The following is an 18891-nucleotide window of genomic DNA, read 5'->3' as shown; positions in this document are numbered from 1 at the left end:
GATGTGACGTATGTTGTCACGTGACCGCAGCGAGGAAGAAAAACAACAGCAAATGGTAACTGGCATGGTGTTTAAAGTCCTCCTCCACTCAAATAAATGTGTTTTTATTCTTGTTCCGACAGTTGGATGTTTGAGCTTCACTGTACAGACTTTGACACTATATATTATATATTTATCTGCTAAAAGGGGAATGTTTCTCTGAGCTCATTGAAAATATAATTTTAAGTGGTGGGCCTGCGATTTACATAAGTGTGTTGTGGAAACTTGAATCCTCCAGCGCTCAAACACTGAACAATGGACTTTACAGTGAAGTAGGAGACATTTTGTGTCCAGCAGTTAAACTTTTGAAATGAAAAAATAGTCACATATTTATAGATTACGGAATTTTTAGTGAGGGAGAAGGCAGAGATGTAATTTTAAGGATTTCAACAAGCTAATTTAACTATTTTTTTGTGAGAAAACCATATCAGACGCAAATTATTCAAAGGTAGTATTTTTTATTTATTTATTTTATATACATCTTAAAGGTCCAGTGTGTAGGATTTAGTGGCATCTATTGGAACGGACCTGGCAGAAATAGAACATAATATTTAGAAGTATGTTTTAATTAGTGTATAATCACCTGAAAATAAGAATCGCTGTGTTTTCGTTACCTTAGAATGAGCCCTGTATATCTACAGCTCAGGACGGACAAACCAAACACTGGCTTTAGAGAGGGCCTTTCGCAAGTTTTTGCAAGTTTCGCGGGCCACCGCAGGTTCTCCTACACGCTAGATGCCACTAAATCCTACACACTGGTCCTTTAAAACATGTGTGGAGGGGATCTTTAATTTATAAGTATAAACTCACTCCTCAGGGTTTTTTTTTTTAATTATCTGGAGCAATAGATATCTTTTGTAAAAAAAAAAAAAATCTATTTTCTTTCAACAGTGGTTTAGTAATAATATTTTATTGTAAAGTCACTTATTCAACCAACATGGTCAACTCTATAATTGTGTTGAATTCCTGTTTCACCAAAGGATTTCTCAGTTGTCTTTGTTGTTACCCTCAGGTTTTATTTCACTTTTTAAAGGTTTTAAGGGAAACAGCAATCAGCCCATACTGTTAGATGCAACTGAAACAACTGTTGGGAAAACTTGTTTCTCGTGGCAAACTTAGACTAAAAGTAAAGCAATCTGGCAACTTTTTCAACAAGACATCATAAGTACTCTCATAATGATCGCCATAGGAACCCTCTGCCTTATCATACTGGTCCACATTTATTGGAGATATTTGTTGGGAAAGAGTTTATGGATTGCTGCTTAATTTTTTTTGACTAACAAAGTCAAAGAGATATCCTTTAAAATACTTCACAGGGTTTATCCAACTAATTATTATCTCAAGAAAGACATTGATGTAAGTTGTACCTTTTGTGGGGAACTTAGAGAAATGCTGGCACATTTATTTTGGCCTTGCCCACGTACAAAAAAAGTCACAATTTATTGCTGATCATATATGTTTGGATTCATTGAATATAACAGGAATCTCTGTTTGCAGGTCTATTTGATTAATTTGCTTAGTATTCTGACCAAATGTTATATTCACAAATCCAAATTCTCAAGCAAAAAGCCAAACTTCTCAGAGCTGACTGTCCATATCAAACAATACATCTCTTCAGTATCTGAATGTACTAATAAAAAGCTGTTAAATATATAACTACTGTAAGCTTTATAAGATATTTATTTAACTATTTATTTCTTTTTTTCATTACAACCTTTATTCCTCTCTGTTTGAACTCTCTAAAATCTCTTCAAAACAAAAAGAGTATATGTATAATCAATTATTATAATTACATTTTTGGAATCATATAGAGTTGCCTTTATTTTATTTTAATAAATCTATTTACTGCACTTTTAATGTTATTATTATTATATTGTCATTGTCTGTCTATTTTGTATTTCCTATTACAAGACTTGATTATAATTTCAATTGAATGGACTGTGATGAAATGGAATATTATGATCAATAAAGTTTCAATTGAAAAAACAAACAAAAATAACAACAGCACTAAAATCTCAACTGTCTCAAATCTCAACAACTGTTAATTTTTTGATGAACTCACTGAAACAACAGAACATTCATCTTATGAATATAAATTAGCCAAGGCATTTTGGGAAGATTTTCACCACTGGTTATTACCTAAAGTTGACAATTTCTCTGAATTAACAAAAGAAAATTTGATTTTTTTTTTGGTATGTTTATGAAAGATGGAACACATGACTTAGCAACTAACATAATTATTATTCTTGGAAAATTATTTTTACATAAGAATAGATTCCCGAAACACAACTGAATTTCTACATATTTCACAAGGAGCTGTGCCATTATTTTTTATCACTGAAATGAATGTAGAAGAAGAATGTTTTGAATCTTAAACTTGCAGAGAAGCTCCAGGACTCCTCTTTTTTTTTTTTTTTTACTTAGTTTTATTTTATTTTATTTACTTTTATTACCCTTTGTTTTATATGTGATTGTTATATGATGCTTGTGTATTGTCTGAAAAGAAGTGTTTAATATTGTACTGTGCATTTATGTTTATAAAGAATTGTTGTCACGTTTCAATAAAGGTTCTAAAAAAAAACGTCTTTACCACGTGACTGAATGGGCGTATTTAAGCCCCTGGCGCGAGATCTACAGAAGAAAGAAAGGCTTCCGCCACAACAACGAGGTTACTTCTCATCAATAGTAAGTTGATTTAACGTTTATCTACTTTAAAAATGTCTCACTTTAATTCTCACTACATCTGCTGCTCTTTAACTATTTATAACAACAGCTAACTGTCTATTAGCATTAGCAGAGCTTGTTTTAGCTGCGTCAGTTGGCCGTTTTTCTACAGACGAGGCCGCCCTGTAAACTTGTATTTTAACAAGCTAATGAGTTCGTATTTTATGTTTATACGGTAAACAATCAATAGCAGACTTTCACAAATGTGTCACAGCAAAAGATCCTGTTTACTTTTTAAAAAATGTGTGCTAACTTTAAGTTAATAATTTCCTTATCAGGTCTGTGGAAGAAAATGAGTGGAAAGCTAAGCCACAACCAGCAGAGGTCTAATGAGAATATAAAGGTGAGTAACGTTGATAGATTCTCTCTTAGAAATCTGTTTTTCTTGAAATTAATGTCACCAAATGTATTGTAACAGTTAAAGTTCAGGGCTCACGGTAATACACAAGTAGAATATTAACACGATATATAACTGCTGATGGATGTATCATCACACAGGCCCTTCTGACGTGTTATTAACAGCTGGATCTCAGTGTCTGTAGGTGAGATTGGGGAGATTTTTGACTCTTCTGTGTCTGTCAGGAGTCCATTATTCACTGTAAAAACGTTTTTGTTTCGGTTTTATTTGTCTTGTAAATAACTCGCAATATAGATGGCAGAAATGCACAGTCAATGAAGTGACTGTGCATAGACTGGATATTTTATTCCAGGAACTGGAAGACACTGTATTGTCCACACTGAAAAATTATCCTTTGGTTTCACGACATGGCGTTTAAAAAAACACAAAGGACAATGGGAAGGGGAATTACAGGGACACCACATCAACAAACATAACTTGAAATGCATAAGTGCAGTAGAAGATATGGTACAATAAAATGAGAGAAAAGCAAAATGCACGTGCATTAATTCAAATTCCAAACATTAATTGGTAGTTTGAACTGGAATAGGCCTTTTTCACAGATGACATTTTGGCATGTCACAGAAGGAAGAGTACAGATGTAAATGATTGAAATAAATCATGTGCATGCTGTCTTACTGGGACACCTGAATATAATAAGCCATCATTAATATTAGTAACACCTGTGCTCTTCCTACTAAGTCAAAATGTGTCTGAAAAATCTTATTGGAGTAGATTGGTGTTAAATGACTACAGCAATGAAAGGATCATTCTCCCAGTATTGTACTGAGTGGCAGGAGACTGTATAACTGTCTCTGTATTGACTGACTGTTCCTCGGAGAAGTGAAGTTTGAATCTATTGTGAGCGATGGTTCTGAGAAAACGCTAAATTTGTCTGAGTAATGTTGTGTTCATTAGGTATGACATGCTGCTCAGCTGGCTCCTGGTTAGACAAAGAACTAAGTGTTTTGATTTCTACATGTCTGTACTTCAGTGTCAGACATTGTCTCCCTAACAACTTCAAATTGCCTTTTTCTGTAGGCATGAAATGCACAGTCAGTGTTGTGAGGCTGTAGCCAAACTTTAACAAACTGCTCCATAATGAACCTTGAAGAAAAAACACTTTCCCACGGCTGTTGAATGTGGGACCTGCCCCTATTCCCACACCTGTAGGCCTGTTGCGTATGGCAGTGTTGTTAAGCCACTTCACTTATGCCCTCTCCCATGGTGACAGTGTAACTAAAGTAAAGTGTGAAAAGTGATGCTAAGCCTCAGTGAATAGAGACTTTGAAAATGATTTGAAAAGATTCACTTGGGAAAGGGTGTATGCCACTGTTCTGGCAGGACTTTGCTTTCTGGTTTTTGTTTACCATCCTGATGTTTTTAGATTTCCAAACTACATATGGTCACATTTTAACTTTGGGGTTTTTGATGTCTTCCAGAGCTTTTTCAGCCCATCTCAAAAGGCAATGGGCCCCCCCAGGCAAACACTGCAGGTCCTCCAACTCTCAGCTGTCAACAAAGAAATGGGAAGGTCTGCTAAGGTATGCACTGGCTTTTTGCTGGGAGTCATTTTGATTTGGTTAATGACAGAACAAGATCTCTGTAGTTGTCATATGTAAAACTGACTTCTAAGCTGGTGTTCTCTCTTTAGGCAGGAAAGGTCATTCCCAAACGGAAACAATGGAGCGCAGAACAAACCAGAGGTCCAAAGAGGGTGAAGGCAGAAGTCAAATCAACCCAAACAGAAGAAAGTCAGTGTTTGACAGATGGCATGTCCAATGAAGCATATGAACTCATGGTCAAAGGTAGGGATTCACAATAAAAGCACTAACTAGCCCCAGATTGAGGTGTGTGTGTGTATACCCCAAAAACATCTTGATTTTTACCTTGACCTTAAATTCCCGCTATTCTAGAAACACCACCTTCCACTTACTGGAAAGAGGTAGCTGAGGAGCGAAGGAAGGCCTTGTACAATGTTCTACAGGAGAACGAGAAGGTGAGTTAATCGCTAAGAGACTGCTAATGTTTAGCTGTCAACTGAGCTGTTCCCACGCTCCCACCGGCTGAGTCAACCTTAATTGGCTTCAGTCCAGCTGGCACTCGATTTTTGAATTAACTCTGCACCTGAATACACTCATTGAAATCAGTTTATTTAACTTTGAAGTAATAACGCTGAAGGTGCCAAGCCTGTAATAAAATCTGATTGTGGATTACTTGCCAGATCCAAAAATCGGGCCTAATCCACTGTTCCCAACAGCTTTCATTTTATTTCCTGAATGCTTCAGTGGGTGATTGTGGTGTATTTAAGATGCATTGCTTTGAAGCTGTTTACTTTCATTTAATCTCAGCTGAGTTTGCCCATTGTACCACAGCTTTGCTTTTATACGTTTGGCCTTTTTGATCTTGGTCTCTGTCGTGCTTAATGTGTTTTGTGTTTTTTACCAGTTACACAAAGACATCGAGGCCAAAGAGGAACAGATAACAAAGCTTAAGGGTGACAATGAAGAGCTGCAAGAGCTGGCACAACACGTACAGTACATGGCTGATATGATTGAGGTACGCACACCAGCATTGCTCGTCTGTTATGTCACACTAAAGAGACAATGTTTGGTTGGTGTGACATTTTGTTTACACAATAACTTATCATTTTAATCACAGGCATTTCCTGTTATGGTAGAGAACCTGGTTTTGAATTAAAGCTTATCTGCATAAACTTTCATTTTAAACATTTTTCTTGAGCTAACTCCTTTAATTCTTTATTCCAGAGTTCATTTTAATGTCACATACAGGGTGTTGATGCTGTCATGAAAACCAGTGCAATCTGGAACAACTTGTTAAACTTTAACCAACTATTTAAACTTATTTATTTAGAGGCTGACTGGGAAGAGCCCAGACAATCTGGAGGAATTGAGGGAGATGGCCCTTGATGTGGAGGAGGATGAGCATGAAGAGGAGGACGAGTTGGAAGAAAATGACGGTGAAGTGGCCCATCAGAGTGAGGAAGAAGACTCTGATTACAGTCAGAGTGATGCAGAAGAAGAACAGACCTCAGACCATGAACAAGCGGGACCCTCAGAGCAGGATTAACTGACAACTCTTGGCACATCATGGGACATTGACCTGCTTAATCAGGTCAGCAGATTGTAGCCAGTGTGCTTTGGCAGCAACAAGTAGACGTCATTTGAGTAACTAGCTTATAATTTTCTTTTTAAAATGTACTTCAAACTGCATTTTAAGCCTAACAGATGGGGATGTCTGTCTTTTTACAATATTTTTAGCTTTTGCTATCAACGCCTGTGCTGTCCCTACTGTGAAGTCAAAATGTTTTGTGGAAGTCTATTGAGGCATTTTTGTTCCAAGGATGGCGTTATGTTCAGTCCTCAAGTGTTTACACTGTGAAATTGTGCAATGTTATGCCACAGCTGTGTACATATGGTTAATGTAAAATAAACACTTTTTAAAAAAAAAAAAATCTTGACATATGTTTAGGTTTCATATATAAATTAGATTTAGGTATATGAATCTTGAATGGGAGTCTGTTTGTTTGGTAAACTGGCTTTGTCTGGCATGCAGACTTGATTCTGAAAATGGCTTCCAGGTGCTGGTGATTATGGAAAAGACTGCATAAGCAGCAACTCTAAGTCTGCTTTTAGTAAACAAACCTGGCTAGAGATGCAACAACTAGTTGATTAGTCAATAAACAACCACCAGTTATTTTATCTCAAATGTAAAAATTCTGATTTCCAGCTGCTCAATGTGAATATTTTCTGGTTTCTTTAGTCTTTTCTGATTACTGATTATCTCTGGGCTGTCAAGAAAATAATTGACAGTTTAATTGAAAATAACCACTAGTTGCAACCTTAAACCTGGCAGGTGTAACCTGCTATTAAGCCACAGAAAAGACGCAAGCATTGAGGTGTTTTCATACAGCTTTTAATGCTTGAAATACTATCATTGCCATGTCAGAATATCTTGCTGACATGGCCAGGAGCCCTGAAACAAAATGTGGTAAAAGGTTACTAGAAAAGTAAAATATCAAGTTACATATTTTAAACCACCATTACAATTATCCAAATACTTTTTGGTTAACCTCAGTCAGTTGGCTTTATAAGTTAGGATTTTTCTGTTTTCATTTACCAGCCAACAGTTTTTAATTTATCTTTCTATTGTTAAAAATGGGGTATTGTGCAGCCTTGGTGGATGAAAGCCACCAATGGTTTTATTCAGTGAAATTGTTTCTTTTGTTTAACCTTTCAGCTTCATGTAAACCAGTTATTTGGAAATATACCAACTTGACACAAAATTTAAGTCCAATATGTGATTCTTGAAGTCGTAACACACTTGGAAATGTACCACAAAGTCTGTGAGAACACTGATGCAGTTTAAACTTTAATCACTGGAGGGTGGTAAAGAGTCATCGTCAGTGTCCAGAACATCAAAGAAGGTAAATATATGAAACTTTTTCATTGTGTATTTAAAAGTGAGAAACGGGCAGATAAGTTTTTAATTCATAATGTGATCAATTAACCTGCATGTTAACAAGGATGTTACTCTTGTCTGTACTGTTAATGTACTATGTGTGACAATCTTTTGTCCCTTGAATATTCAAATGTAAATCAAATCCACAAAGTCACTGCTCACAAATGACAACCACTGGTCTTGACGCTGACTGAAGACTGTAAAAAAAGAACAGCCTCACAACTTTGTATTTTTAATTATGCAAAAATAAACTTTATTGCAACGTTTGATGAGCAGAGGAAATACTGCTAACCACAATGGAGAAGAGTAGTATGCAACTTAAATGGATCAGTACTGAAGCTCTCGACCACAGATATGAATAAAGTTCAATTTCAGCAAATTGTACCAAGTTATTCTTAAAACCAGTCTCTAAATAATTAAAGATGTGCACATTTTGACAACTTGTGCTTTTTGTGGTGATTAGGAATTGAACAGCCAACGAATCAACTTATAACACTGGTCAACTGCAAGTTTGTAAAAAGAAAGTAGCTCACTCAAAAGTAATGAACAGACACTGAATGATAAATTGGATACTCTACCAAAAATACTGTAATGCTATTCACATCATGGAAGAAATAAAAGTAACTGTTACTTAAAATATGGACCATGTTTTGCAAAAAGCTGTATAGAAAAAAAAACACCATCTTTAGCTTTTAGTAACAACTTCACACATTTACAGATTATAATACAAAAGAAAAAAATACATTTCATAAAAATATTACCACTTGTTTTTAATTAATATGGCTTTATTTTGACTGTGCGGTTAGAACCAAATGTAACAAGATTCATATATTATGGATTTGTCTTATTTTTAAGTTGTGCTTCTAAAGGTAAGTCTGGCCAAAATGCAAATGTTGTATTGAAAATACATTCTCCTTGATGAATTATGAGCTCTTATTAAAAGACAATTTTAAGAATTAATTCTTCCTTTGGTTACAATAAGTCTCAAGTAATAAAGTAACATTTCTAATATATAATGTCCCATTATGTTTGGGACCTTTTTAGGGAAAAGAAATCTATAATACTATTAGACTATCAGCAAATCTTAATCTTCTCCAAAATTATAATTAATCTACTTTAATTCATCCAAAATAAACTCCAATTAAAGTTAAGCATGGCAATAACATAGAGGCCTTTTTAAACGATAAACAATATTTCAAATACTAGACCTGATCAAAAATAGAACATAAATATACAATTCATTTACATAACAATGTCATCTGCACTATTACAGTTTAACTCCAGAGAATATTAGAATTACAAGGAGTGAATAATAAATAAGGTGTGTGAACAAATGTGAGTTTTGTTGTCGTGCACTAGCACCGGACTCAGTAGTACAGTTACGATGAGACAGGTTGGAATTAGACGCTTAACCTCGGGTCAGTTTTCCCCAAACAGAGGAGACCCGAAGAAAACAGAACACTTCACTCTGCCGCTTCTCACGATAAACGCTTCAATTCTAGTTCTGCTATGAGCTCACTATGAATGTGCAGGCTACACCTCTCCTCAGCCTAAAGGAACCTCCTCTCTGTACAGATATATTGAGAAAGTGCATTCTCACACGATTCTAAACCGAATTTATTGCCCTCGACTGGCTCCGTACCTGGTAGGAAAAAAAAATACATTTACAAAAGAGTGTATCGACCCGCCTGCTCGACCATATCAAGGCTCAAATGGTCAAATCTGTCATGTCGGATAGAAAAGAGCAAAAGAGTCACATATTTACAGAAAAAATTGCACTTTGTTAAACTGCAAGTATAAGAAAACTGCTAAGTGAGTCTCGTTTGTTCTTTTCCTCCACTGATAACTGAGGTCTAAATCTGTTGAGAACTGTAAACTGCTGTTAAACTCGGGCTCTTTAACCATTTAACCTCACTTTCTCTCAGAGGCCATTCTCAACGTCCTGCCGCAACACACACACACACACCTTTCAACCATACAAGAATCCCTGAAACCCAAAAAATGGAAAGTACTAGAAAACAGAACTTAAATATACATTTCGAATACAACCACATACGTTACACCGGCCGTGTAAAATATGCCATATTTACATGCCTTACAACAGTGCAAATTCTCCAAAAAAGCGCCAGAAAACATCTTCTATGCACCTTAATGCAAAAACCACAAACTAAAACATGAGATAAACAGTGATTATACAAATATTATAATTAGAATATTGCGTGAAACGACTGACTCTGTCACAATCAAGATGATAATTGATCAGTGAATAAGTGGTACAAGTATTTTGTGCTTGTGTGAAGTGGTGAAGATGCATTGCTCAAATTTTACTTTCTGCAAGTCTTTGGAGCAGCTTTCAGCGACGTCATGTCCACTCAAAATTCTCCAGTTAAACCCAACATGACCAGTCTGTCTGGCTCAGAAAGCAGGGGGAGGAAAGGGCGAGGTGTGTGTGTGTGTTTATGTGTGTGTATATGTGTGTGTGTGTGCAGGAGGGGTATAGGTTGTGTGTCTTTATGTTTAAGACAGTTTGTTTGGTGTTAGTTCCTTTTAGGAGGCAGTGTCAGTAAGAACAGTGATCAAAAGTGGTGACGGTGATCTTTAAGTTTGTGCCAACATCCTTTAAACAATAAGCAGATCCATAAACTGATCAAGTCATTAGCAGCCCTGTGAGGTGTGCAGGGTAGGGTTAAGATGAGGGACAGTGCTGGGCTGGGATGGTCGTCTGGGATGTTTTTCAGTGGCACGATGGCTCAGAAGGCAGTGGTGACAGCGTTGCCTCGCCGCGTGCCCAAACGGATCATTTCTCCCGGCACGGTGTCCAGCTGCTCGTACGCCAGCCGCCCCTCCTCACCTGCAACACACACACACACACACACACAAGTGTTACCTTGAAGTGCAGCACCTCCAAGCAGCTTTCAGTGATGACAAATAACTCACTATTTCTCAGATTGAAAAGGTGTCTATGCAGTCTTTATATTTTTTGCTTTAAACCACGATGAAGGTGAGTGAAGAGGGGTAAAAAAATCATCATTCAAAGAAGGAACGGAGAGTATCTGCACACTGGATTTAAAGCTTGTCATGTTGGTCGTTTACCTGATGAAGGTCAACACATTGATTTTTTTCAATCAAGTTAAATTTTGGCAGCTTTAATCCAGTGTGCGCATACACTTTCTACAATTCATCATTTACTAACTTTATATTTTATGGTGCAAAGTAAATTGAGGAATGTGTCTGAAATGCAAATCAGAAATAAAGATGATTTGCAGACGAGCATCAAAGCTGAGCGACGTTTGATTTCCATAAATCTGCTACTCACCAAATGTGAGCAGGGTTTCTATGGCGACGTGGCGTAGCTCCTCATCAGCTGAATCACACAGCGCTACCACCGCTCTGATACTCTCTACGGCCTGCAGGCACACAGACAGACAGAAAACATCTCTGTAGAGGGTACTTGTGAACAAGCCAGTGGTTTAGTTTCCACTTTTTTCAATGTCATATATATAATGATGATGGTGAAAATAAACATTATAAACCAAACTGATAGAAAAAACATTAGACACAGTTTATATTTGTATCAGCCTGACGAGTAGCTCGACTCTCACATGACTTCATGCTGAATCAGTGTTTCTTTCAGTCTCATAACATGGCAATAACATGTTAAACAGTTTAGCTAAATTTATAAAATTATTCATGCTCCACTCACTACTTCCCAGTAATTTCTGATCACTGTAATCACTCCTCCTATCCACACCGACTGTGAAGCTTCCTAAAGCGACTACACTGAGGGACAAAATCCAAAGTCCCTCATTCTGTTCTGAAAAAACACATTTTAAAGTTCAGCTATGGCTAATATGAAGCTCCAGTGGTCCCATTAGCCAAATCGAGTTGGTATTTTTGTGCTGGCAGTGTGAGTTTATTGCTGATGTTGTGTCCTGGGAACAAACCTAATCTACATGCAGCTATGAGGAAGTATCCCTCAGCTGCAGCTTGGCAGGGAAACACTGTCAAGGGAAACAGGCTGGATTTGTGTATCTTAGACTGTTGAACGCCCACATTAGCTTCGGGTGAACTTTAGAATGCATTTATGCATTGAAATAGGGCTGCGGCTTTGTCCTGCATATTTTACAATAAAGCTAGTGGGTATTTCGTTAAGACAGACTTGGAAAAATTACAAACCACTTCTTTAAACAGTATTGCTTAGAAAGACATTTAGCCTGAAAAAACACAAACAGAGACTTAAAATCAGTACCACATTCTTAGTGTCACATGGTGCAAAAGGCCACTGACCTGCAGACAGCTGAGAGCTGAACACGCTGCCCTTTGGCTCTGAACTCCGGCCTCTGACAGCGCCTGGGTGTAGCACTCCACTGCCTGTACACACACAAACATTCAAATGTGGCTTGTGGCATCTGTCAGGAGTATCTGAGGTGGTGTTTCTCTACCTCTTTTCTCCTTTTCTCTTAACTCTCCTTTCTTTGACACTACTCACCCTGGTCTTGAAGTGGCTGTGTGATGCTGCAGAGGAGAGGTAGTCAGCTGCTGCCTTGTTGACCTGAGGATCCTCTGCAGTGAGTAGGGAGGCCAGGGCCCTCAGGGTACTGTTTTTAGGCCACAGGGATGACAGGGGCACCTCCTCCAGCTCTGCTAGACACCGAGAATAATCCCCACTGCACAAGCCCTCTGCAAACACCTCTGAAGATGAGACACAAACACACATGTCCAAGTTTAAACCATGCAGAGGAGTCTTTTCTGCTACCTACCTATCTATCTCTCTAATCATAGAAGGATTTTCTGAGCTGTCAACAACGCAAGGTGACCTTGTTCACAGTGACTGACTGGTGATTAGAGACTTCTTGGAGCTGAAAATCTCTGAGTGCATGGGGACATGAATTTGTGGTGGAAATTGATTTTTTGCTCTTTTGTGTAAAAAATAATCAGTAAAAAACAAAATGATTAGCCTCAACTATTGTATATTGTATAACTTCCTCTCCAATCCATGATTATTATTATTCTTTATTAAACACGTTGTAATGCAACTATAAGCAATGTGGACCATATTCCCACACTCACTTTCATTCAAACACATGTTCTCTGTTATCACCATCAAAATGTTTGTTAGCTTGCGCAATTGCTCATGTTTGTATACAGTATAACATGTAGGAGAGTTTACACCAACACAGTTCCAGCTGCTCATATTATCTGCAAACAGTCCTGCTGATCAGTCAGAACTTATGTACAGTACAGTACATATAACTATCAAATCCAGCTTGATCTTTGTTGTGCATGAAAAAAATATATCCTCACTTAAACATTGAGGTATTAAGTTATTAAAGGGTGAATCCTGCTCACCCTCCCTGTCCAGGTGCAGCAGGTGTGTCTCCATGTCTTGTACTTCATGTTGTAAGATGTAGCCGTAGAACTGAAACACGGTCAGGACGTCCTGGGAGAGCGCAGAGGCCAGAGGATTGTGTGAAGCTACCAGGTCGCTCCTGTCCACCATCTCGCCCACGACTGTACTGATCACTAGAGAGGGACAAAGAAAAAAGTGTAAACAAGCACCCGTAGACTAATACTGAATGTGTAGAAGTGTAACCTTTGGCTTGTTTGCAGGAACAAAATAAATGTGAGCCAACCTGTGTCAGCACTGTGTGGGTTTCTCTCCTGCAGCACTGCCGTGTAGCGCTGGTTCATGTGTTTAAACACTCTGTCCAGTGTGGTGTGGAAAAGCCCTGCAGACCCACTGCACTCTGACCACAGAGTCATCAACTCAGGGCGCTCTGCGAGTCCCGGGAGAACTGAAAAAAAACAACAACCACAAAACAGAAGGTCAGACGCTAAAAAAACTCAAACCAGAAAGTCCTTTGTGTATGCAGATAAATTGTTGTTTGGTAAAACACATAAGACACCAATGAAACAAAGGTTTTCACTTGTTGGTACGCACCATCAGCAGCAGATGTAATCGCTCCCAGTCTGTCAACGCTGATCTCTGCTAGCTCTTCTAACAGCTGAGTCTGACCTGACAGTTTGAGGAGCAGACTGCGACGCTGCCACACACCCACCCCGCTCAACAACTGCCATTACACAAAGAAACAAAAGCAAATTAGATGTTTGATACACAAAAGTCAAATTTGTGTGTGGGGGTGGGGTTTGTGGCTGACATAAATCATTTTGTAACAGTTATCAGAAGGAGCTCTACCTGTATGAGGTGATTACAGTACTGCAGGTGGATGACGATAGCCACGTCCAGGTTCTCGTTTCCGGTGGTGAGCGGCAGGGGGCTTCCCGCCACGCTGTTGCCCACCCCGGTGTCCTCTGTTAGGGCTTCGCTCAGGTGTCCTCTGGCCTCTGGATGCTGGCCACTGAGAGGCACATAACCAGAGTCACCACCGAGTGGCAGCAGAAACACAGAATGACAAACTACTCTGCTGCCCTGATGCAAGATGATGCAGATTTTCTGTCCAAACCTTCAAGTAGCTGATTTTACATTTAGCACAAGAAAGCAAAACTATACTGCTGTTGTGTCTTACTGTGCTTCATATGTGATACCTTAACAACAAACTTTAATTTTCATACTTAAACTGTACCATGCATACATTTATAAATTAGAAGGTCATGATACAACGGCAAATGTACTCTGCGTCATTGTCCTCCTCCCTCTGTCCTCCACTTACCCGATCCTCTCTCCATCTGCATCAAAAAGCGGAGACCTCTGTGGGGGAATGCTGAGGACAGTGTTATCGTCTCCTGTATCCTCATCGTCAAAGTCAGAGGTGTTGAGGAAGTCAAAGCTCTCCAGGGCGCTCTCCACTGTCAGACTGAGGCTGGATGACCGGCTCCTGTGACCCGGGAGACGACACTACAGACAAGAGGAGGTAAAAGTGTGTTAACTCTTAAAAATTCTACAACATGATCAAAGTAAACCTGCCACAGTTCTTGCCATGATATCTAATCCATGTCTCATTCTTTCTTTATCTTTTGACATCTGAATCAGGTTTAAACTCTTGGTGAGTATTTCTATGTTATCATCTACCTTCTGTATTACTTTATCAGAGTACAGTAAAATAAAAAATATAGGTACATAGTATGTGGCAAGGAGGAGGATTTAATGAGTATGTACTGTAACTAGTTAACAATTTGGATGAGGAACACAGTAAAAGGTCGAGTTTATTTAAAAAGTGTCACTCCCTGAAACTACTCAATATAAAATACTTCTTTGTTCATTCAGTGCAGTAAGTAGGTCACCTTCAGTAGGTCCTCCAGGCGCATCACTTCCTGCTCCAGGTCCTGCAGCTCTCTGCAGCGGTGAGTCAGTGACTCCAGCCTCATCAGCAGACTGTGGATGGCCTCCTCCAGGCTGCTCTCCAAGAAGGCCCTGCTTCCCTCTCCTGCCCAGCTCAGGCTTCCTCCACCCTCCATGGAGCTTCCACTCAGTGGCACAATGTCTGAAGAAGTCAGCCTCTTCACAAGCTGCCTCGTCAGGCTGCCTCCCTCCTCTGTGTCCAGCTCCACAGGTTTCAGTTCGTCGGTGTGGTCCAAGAAAACATCCTCTGGGGCCACTGTAGACAAGTGGCCGTCAGAACACAACGACGGAGCAGCCGAACCACAGTTGGAACCTGAGTTTCGCTGGGACTCTGTGCGCTCCCACTCTGAATCCTCTGCCACCTCCGCTTCGTCACTGGCAAGGCTGGCGCTGGTCCCGCTAGCCCTGCTCCCTCTACTACCCGTCTCCCCATCTTCTTCATACTCCTCCTCCTCTTCCTCCTCTAAATGCTCCTCTGCGATGGAGTCACCTCTTGTTGGGAGGATTTGTGAAGGTGACGGGTCTATTTCTGGCGGAGTGACGGTGATCTCAGGGTTGGACTGGCCTGTGGAGTGGGAGCTTGGTGCAGGGCTGGGGCTGGGCGTGGAGCCAGAGGTGTCGGAGAAGGTGAAAGAGAGACGCTTGCACTCAGCCACACCGCAGCCGCCATTTTCAAAGACATCATCTGGTAAAGTGGACTGAAAGGGAAGACAAGGGAGTAAACATGTGTGGCAGAAAAGTGTGGGAGATTAATCTGGAGATGTAGTTTGAAATGAGTGCATGTAAGACAAAGAGAAAGCTCTCTCAAGTGAAGAAAGTAATGGCAACTTATTTAAAAGATCTACTCCAACTCCACTGTTTTCTCTAAATTATTATGACCAGTTCTTCTCAACCAAGACAGTAAATTAAATCTGAACAGAAACAGATAACAACAACACAGACATCTTAAAGCATGTCATGCAAATAAACATGCACATAGCCACACATGGCATTTTGCAGCCAACAGAAAGGGACTGAACAAGCCCAAATGTGTCCACAGCAGCAGGAGAGTAAAATCCCCACCATGTCAGTGAGGAAGGGGGCACACAAGAGTCCGGTTAGGAGGGCTGAGGGGCCACAACACACTCACATAGACCTCCAGACTGGATTTGGGCCTTGGCCGGAGTGAGGCCAGGTCGCCAAACGAGCGACTGCGCCTTAGCTTCTCTAGCAGGGTGTCTCGGAGCATGTGCAGGAAGGACAGGCGCTGGCGCTCCACAGGATATGGCCGCCACTTCTTTACACAAATGCACGCAGGCAAATAGGACAAGGTGTTGGGTAATTCGAGTGAAGGCAGGTGAGTGAGATACAAGAAGGAGGGATAAACGTGTAAAGTGGGACAGAGTGTGGGTAAGGGGTTTTAATGCAGAAATGCAAAGGGGAGGATAGCGGGGAAATGGGTGAGGGTTAGTTTATTAGCACTAGCGTTACTCACATACATTACATGCATTAACTAAGAAAACTGCAAGATTTGGGGCCATAATTAAAATGTCCATATAGCAGGGTGCAGGCAAAAGTCAAATTAGTGTGCAGAGACTATGGAGTCAGCTCAATTCTCTCAGTTACAAGCCTGTAAAATATACAGTTCAGTTTCCTCTACTGTAGCTAAGATGTCTATTTACATTGATTTGGGGAAGAAAAAGCAGCAGAATGAGATAAAAGCTGCTGTCTCCCACCACATCTAACAAGTGAAAGGAGGCTTGTGTGTTGGACTCACAAAGAAGGAGGTGTCCTGGAAGGTAGGGGTCTCCGGCGTGCCCTGGCTGTAGACTGATACTCGTCTCTGGAGTGCTGTGGCTTTGCTCACATTGCCAGATGACAGAGTCAGGTCCTCGACATCGAAGGGGCTAGAGGAGACAGCAGATCAATCATCTCTGCTTATTTGCTGTGTAAGGGATTTCTTTAATTCGGGGTCATTGCAGGACAGAACTGAGTTGCTTGACATAACTTGTAATGACCATGTTTCCCCACCAGATGGCAGGAAACCATAAGTCATGTAACAGCTATTGAAGGCATTCATTGGCAACAAAACATACAACCAGTGATGGAGATATTTACTGTGCAGGGATCAAAATAGTTATAGACTGTTCCTCACAACCCTGCGACCCAGCAGTGACACCATCAAAGCATTGAAAGTCTTTTAAATATATCAGACTGGAACATGAAGTAACATTTGTCCCTTTTATAAAACCTCACTGAAATGTTATTGAAACTTTACTGGCGTGAGCATGATGTGCAATTGAATGAATCTACAGTATCTGTATCAGTAAAACAATCTACCATACAAATTATGCAATAATAAAACAGCTTTTTACTGCTTGAATATTTTGGTTGGCTTTATTGTTATTATTCTGCTGAAGACAGTACAGTTTCCTACATAAAAATCTACAGTCTAACCAAAAAAAATGCTTGAACAACATAAAAAAAATGGTGCTTGTTGTATGTATTAAAGGATACTTACTACCACGTGACCTCCAGGTTGAGTTTAATAGTTCCCAGGTCATTGACGTCCACAGCCACCACCTGAGGCATGGCAGTGAACAGCTCCTTGGTCTCGCAGATCACGCTGCCCACCAGCATGTGAGTGGCCAAGCCCTTCAGCTCTGTCACCTGATTGGGCCAAAAACAGGATTTATTTATTTACTACTTGTGTCTGGGAAATGATAGTCAAGTTCTTCACAAGTCAGATGATTGTTGATAAAGTGTTTAGTTGCACCAGCCGTGATTTTGTGTAAACTATCACATTCGACTGCAGATAAGAAGTCAAACAGAGACTTGTGCAGAATCCACTCATCGGTTGGACCTGATAAGCCTATCAGTCCTGGATAACGTGCATGGAAAAACAAACCTGCATATTGTGTTGTACGTCTGCTTTTCAACTTTCACTTTGTTTATTTACTGCTATCTCAGGCACTAAGTTAACTAGTTATCAGTACCTTGATGTTGATAAGGTCAGTGATGAGAGGCATGAAGACCATCTCGTCTCCATCCCAAGTCTGTCTGGAGTTCACTTCAATCCTCCCCTTTAACTTCCACCTCTGGCGACCATACCGCATGAAGATCTAAAGGCAACAAATGAGAAGGCAGCAGACAGAAAAGAAAGAAATGAGTCATAATCCAGAAAAAGAACAAAGCTTTGATAGCTGCGAGTTAGTACAATAGCAAATTTTTTCAATAATGGAGATGGAAACCTTAAAGTGACAAATGTAATTGTCTGAAATGTTGAACATCTGTATACACGTTCTTTGGTCGTGTCCCAAACTGATGAACTTTTGGAACAAAGTTTTTAATTTCTATAAATAACATTCTGGAGGTATCAGATGAATCCTAAAAAACCAGTACTGGGAGTAATCCCCCGAGATCATGGACATATTCATAAATATAAATATACTCATACTTAAATATTCTTTTGGTTAAAGCAACAGACATGTATAAGTGGACATTGCCTCAGCAAGGATGCACGTTCCACAAGAGAATGGATGAGCAGATTAAAAGGAAAATGGTAAAAGAATTACCTACAAACTAATGCTGCAGACAAAAACATAAAACAAGGACACCCACTGATCAGAAATAATATCTTATGCCCATGAAATGAACATAAATGTTGTGTTATAATGCAGCTTTCTTATTGATCCATCCTCTCTTATTACTTACTACTTACTCACTTTTTACTTGTTTGTTTTTCCCTTTCTTATTTTTTTCCATCGTTTTTTTTTTTGGCCCAATTTTTTCTTTTCTGGGGAATTTTCCGTTTGTTTGTTTGTTTGTTTGTTTGCTGTCTCATTTCTGCAATTTGCATTTGTAAGATCATTTTCGGAAACTTCTGTGAGCAAATGGAAAGAAATTAACAAGTCGCTTGCAAAATGTTTACATCTAAACAAAACTCTGTTGAGAAACCTCTCACATGATG

At 39.5% G+C, this 18891-nt stretch overlaps 2 protein-coding genes across 5 annotated transcripts in view; one reads left to right on the top strand and one right to left on the bottom strand.

Moving 5' to 3' along the window:
* Window positions 1–2596: 2596 nt before the first annotated feature.
* Window positions 2597–6645, top strand: gmnn (geminin DNA replication inhibitor). The gene is made up of 7 exons (XM_067613035.1): window positions 2597–2724; window positions 3042–3106; window positions 4603–4704; window positions 4815–4968; window positions 5077–5159; window positions 5609–5719; window positions 6035–6645. The coding sequence occupies exons 2-7, from the start codon at window positions 3056–3058 to the stop codon at window positions 6248–6250; spliced, it is 717 nt and encodes a 238-aa protein (XP_067469136.1). The 5' UTR covers window positions 2597–2724; window positions 3042–3055; the 3' UTR covers window positions 6251–6645.
* Window positions 6646–9661: 3016 nt separating this feature from the next.
* ripor2 (RHO family interacting cell polarization regulator 2) overlaps window positions 9662–18891 on the bottom strand; it is a 62325-nt gene continuing 53095 nt past the window's right edge. For all 4 annotated transcript variants that reach the window (XM_067613030.1, XM_067613032.1, XM_067613031.1 and 1 more), the window contains exons 10-22: window positions 17918–18043; window positions 17443–17591; window positions 16699–16828; window positions 14885–15640; window positions 14314–14498; window positions 13839–14001; window positions 13584–13713; window positions 13276–13437; window positions 12992–13165; window positions 12132–12334; window positions 11930–12013; window positions 10959–11049; window positions 9662–10493 (exon numbers count right to left, since the gene is read on the bottom strand). In XM_067613030.1, coding sequence (XP_067469131.1) covers window positions 10393–10493; window positions 10959–11049; window positions 11930–12013; window positions 12132–12334; window positions 12992–13165; window positions 13276–13437; window positions 13584–13713; window positions 13839–14001; window positions 14314–14498; window positions 14885–15640; window positions 16699–16828; window positions 17443–17591; window positions 17918–18043 — 2454 coding nt within the window. In that variant the 3' untranslated portion in view covers window positions 9662–10392. The remainder of the gene's footprint in view (window positions 10494–10958; window positions 11050–11929; window positions 12014–12131; window positions 12335–12991; window positions 13166–13275; window positions 13438–13583; window positions 13714–13838; window positions 14002–14313; window positions 14499–14884; window positions 15641–16698; window positions 16829–17442; window positions 17592–17917; window positions 18044–18891) is intronic.

Source organism: Thunnus thynnus, chromosome 15, assembly GCF_963924715.1.
Source record: "Thunnus thynnus chromosome 15, fThuThy2.1, whole genome shotgun sequence".
Classification (NCBI taxonomy): domain Eukaryota; kingdom Metazoa; phylum Chordata; class Actinopteri; order Scombriformes; family Scombridae; genus Thunnus; species Thunnus thynnus.
This window is presented reverse-complemented; position numbering and strand designations above follow the sequence as displayed.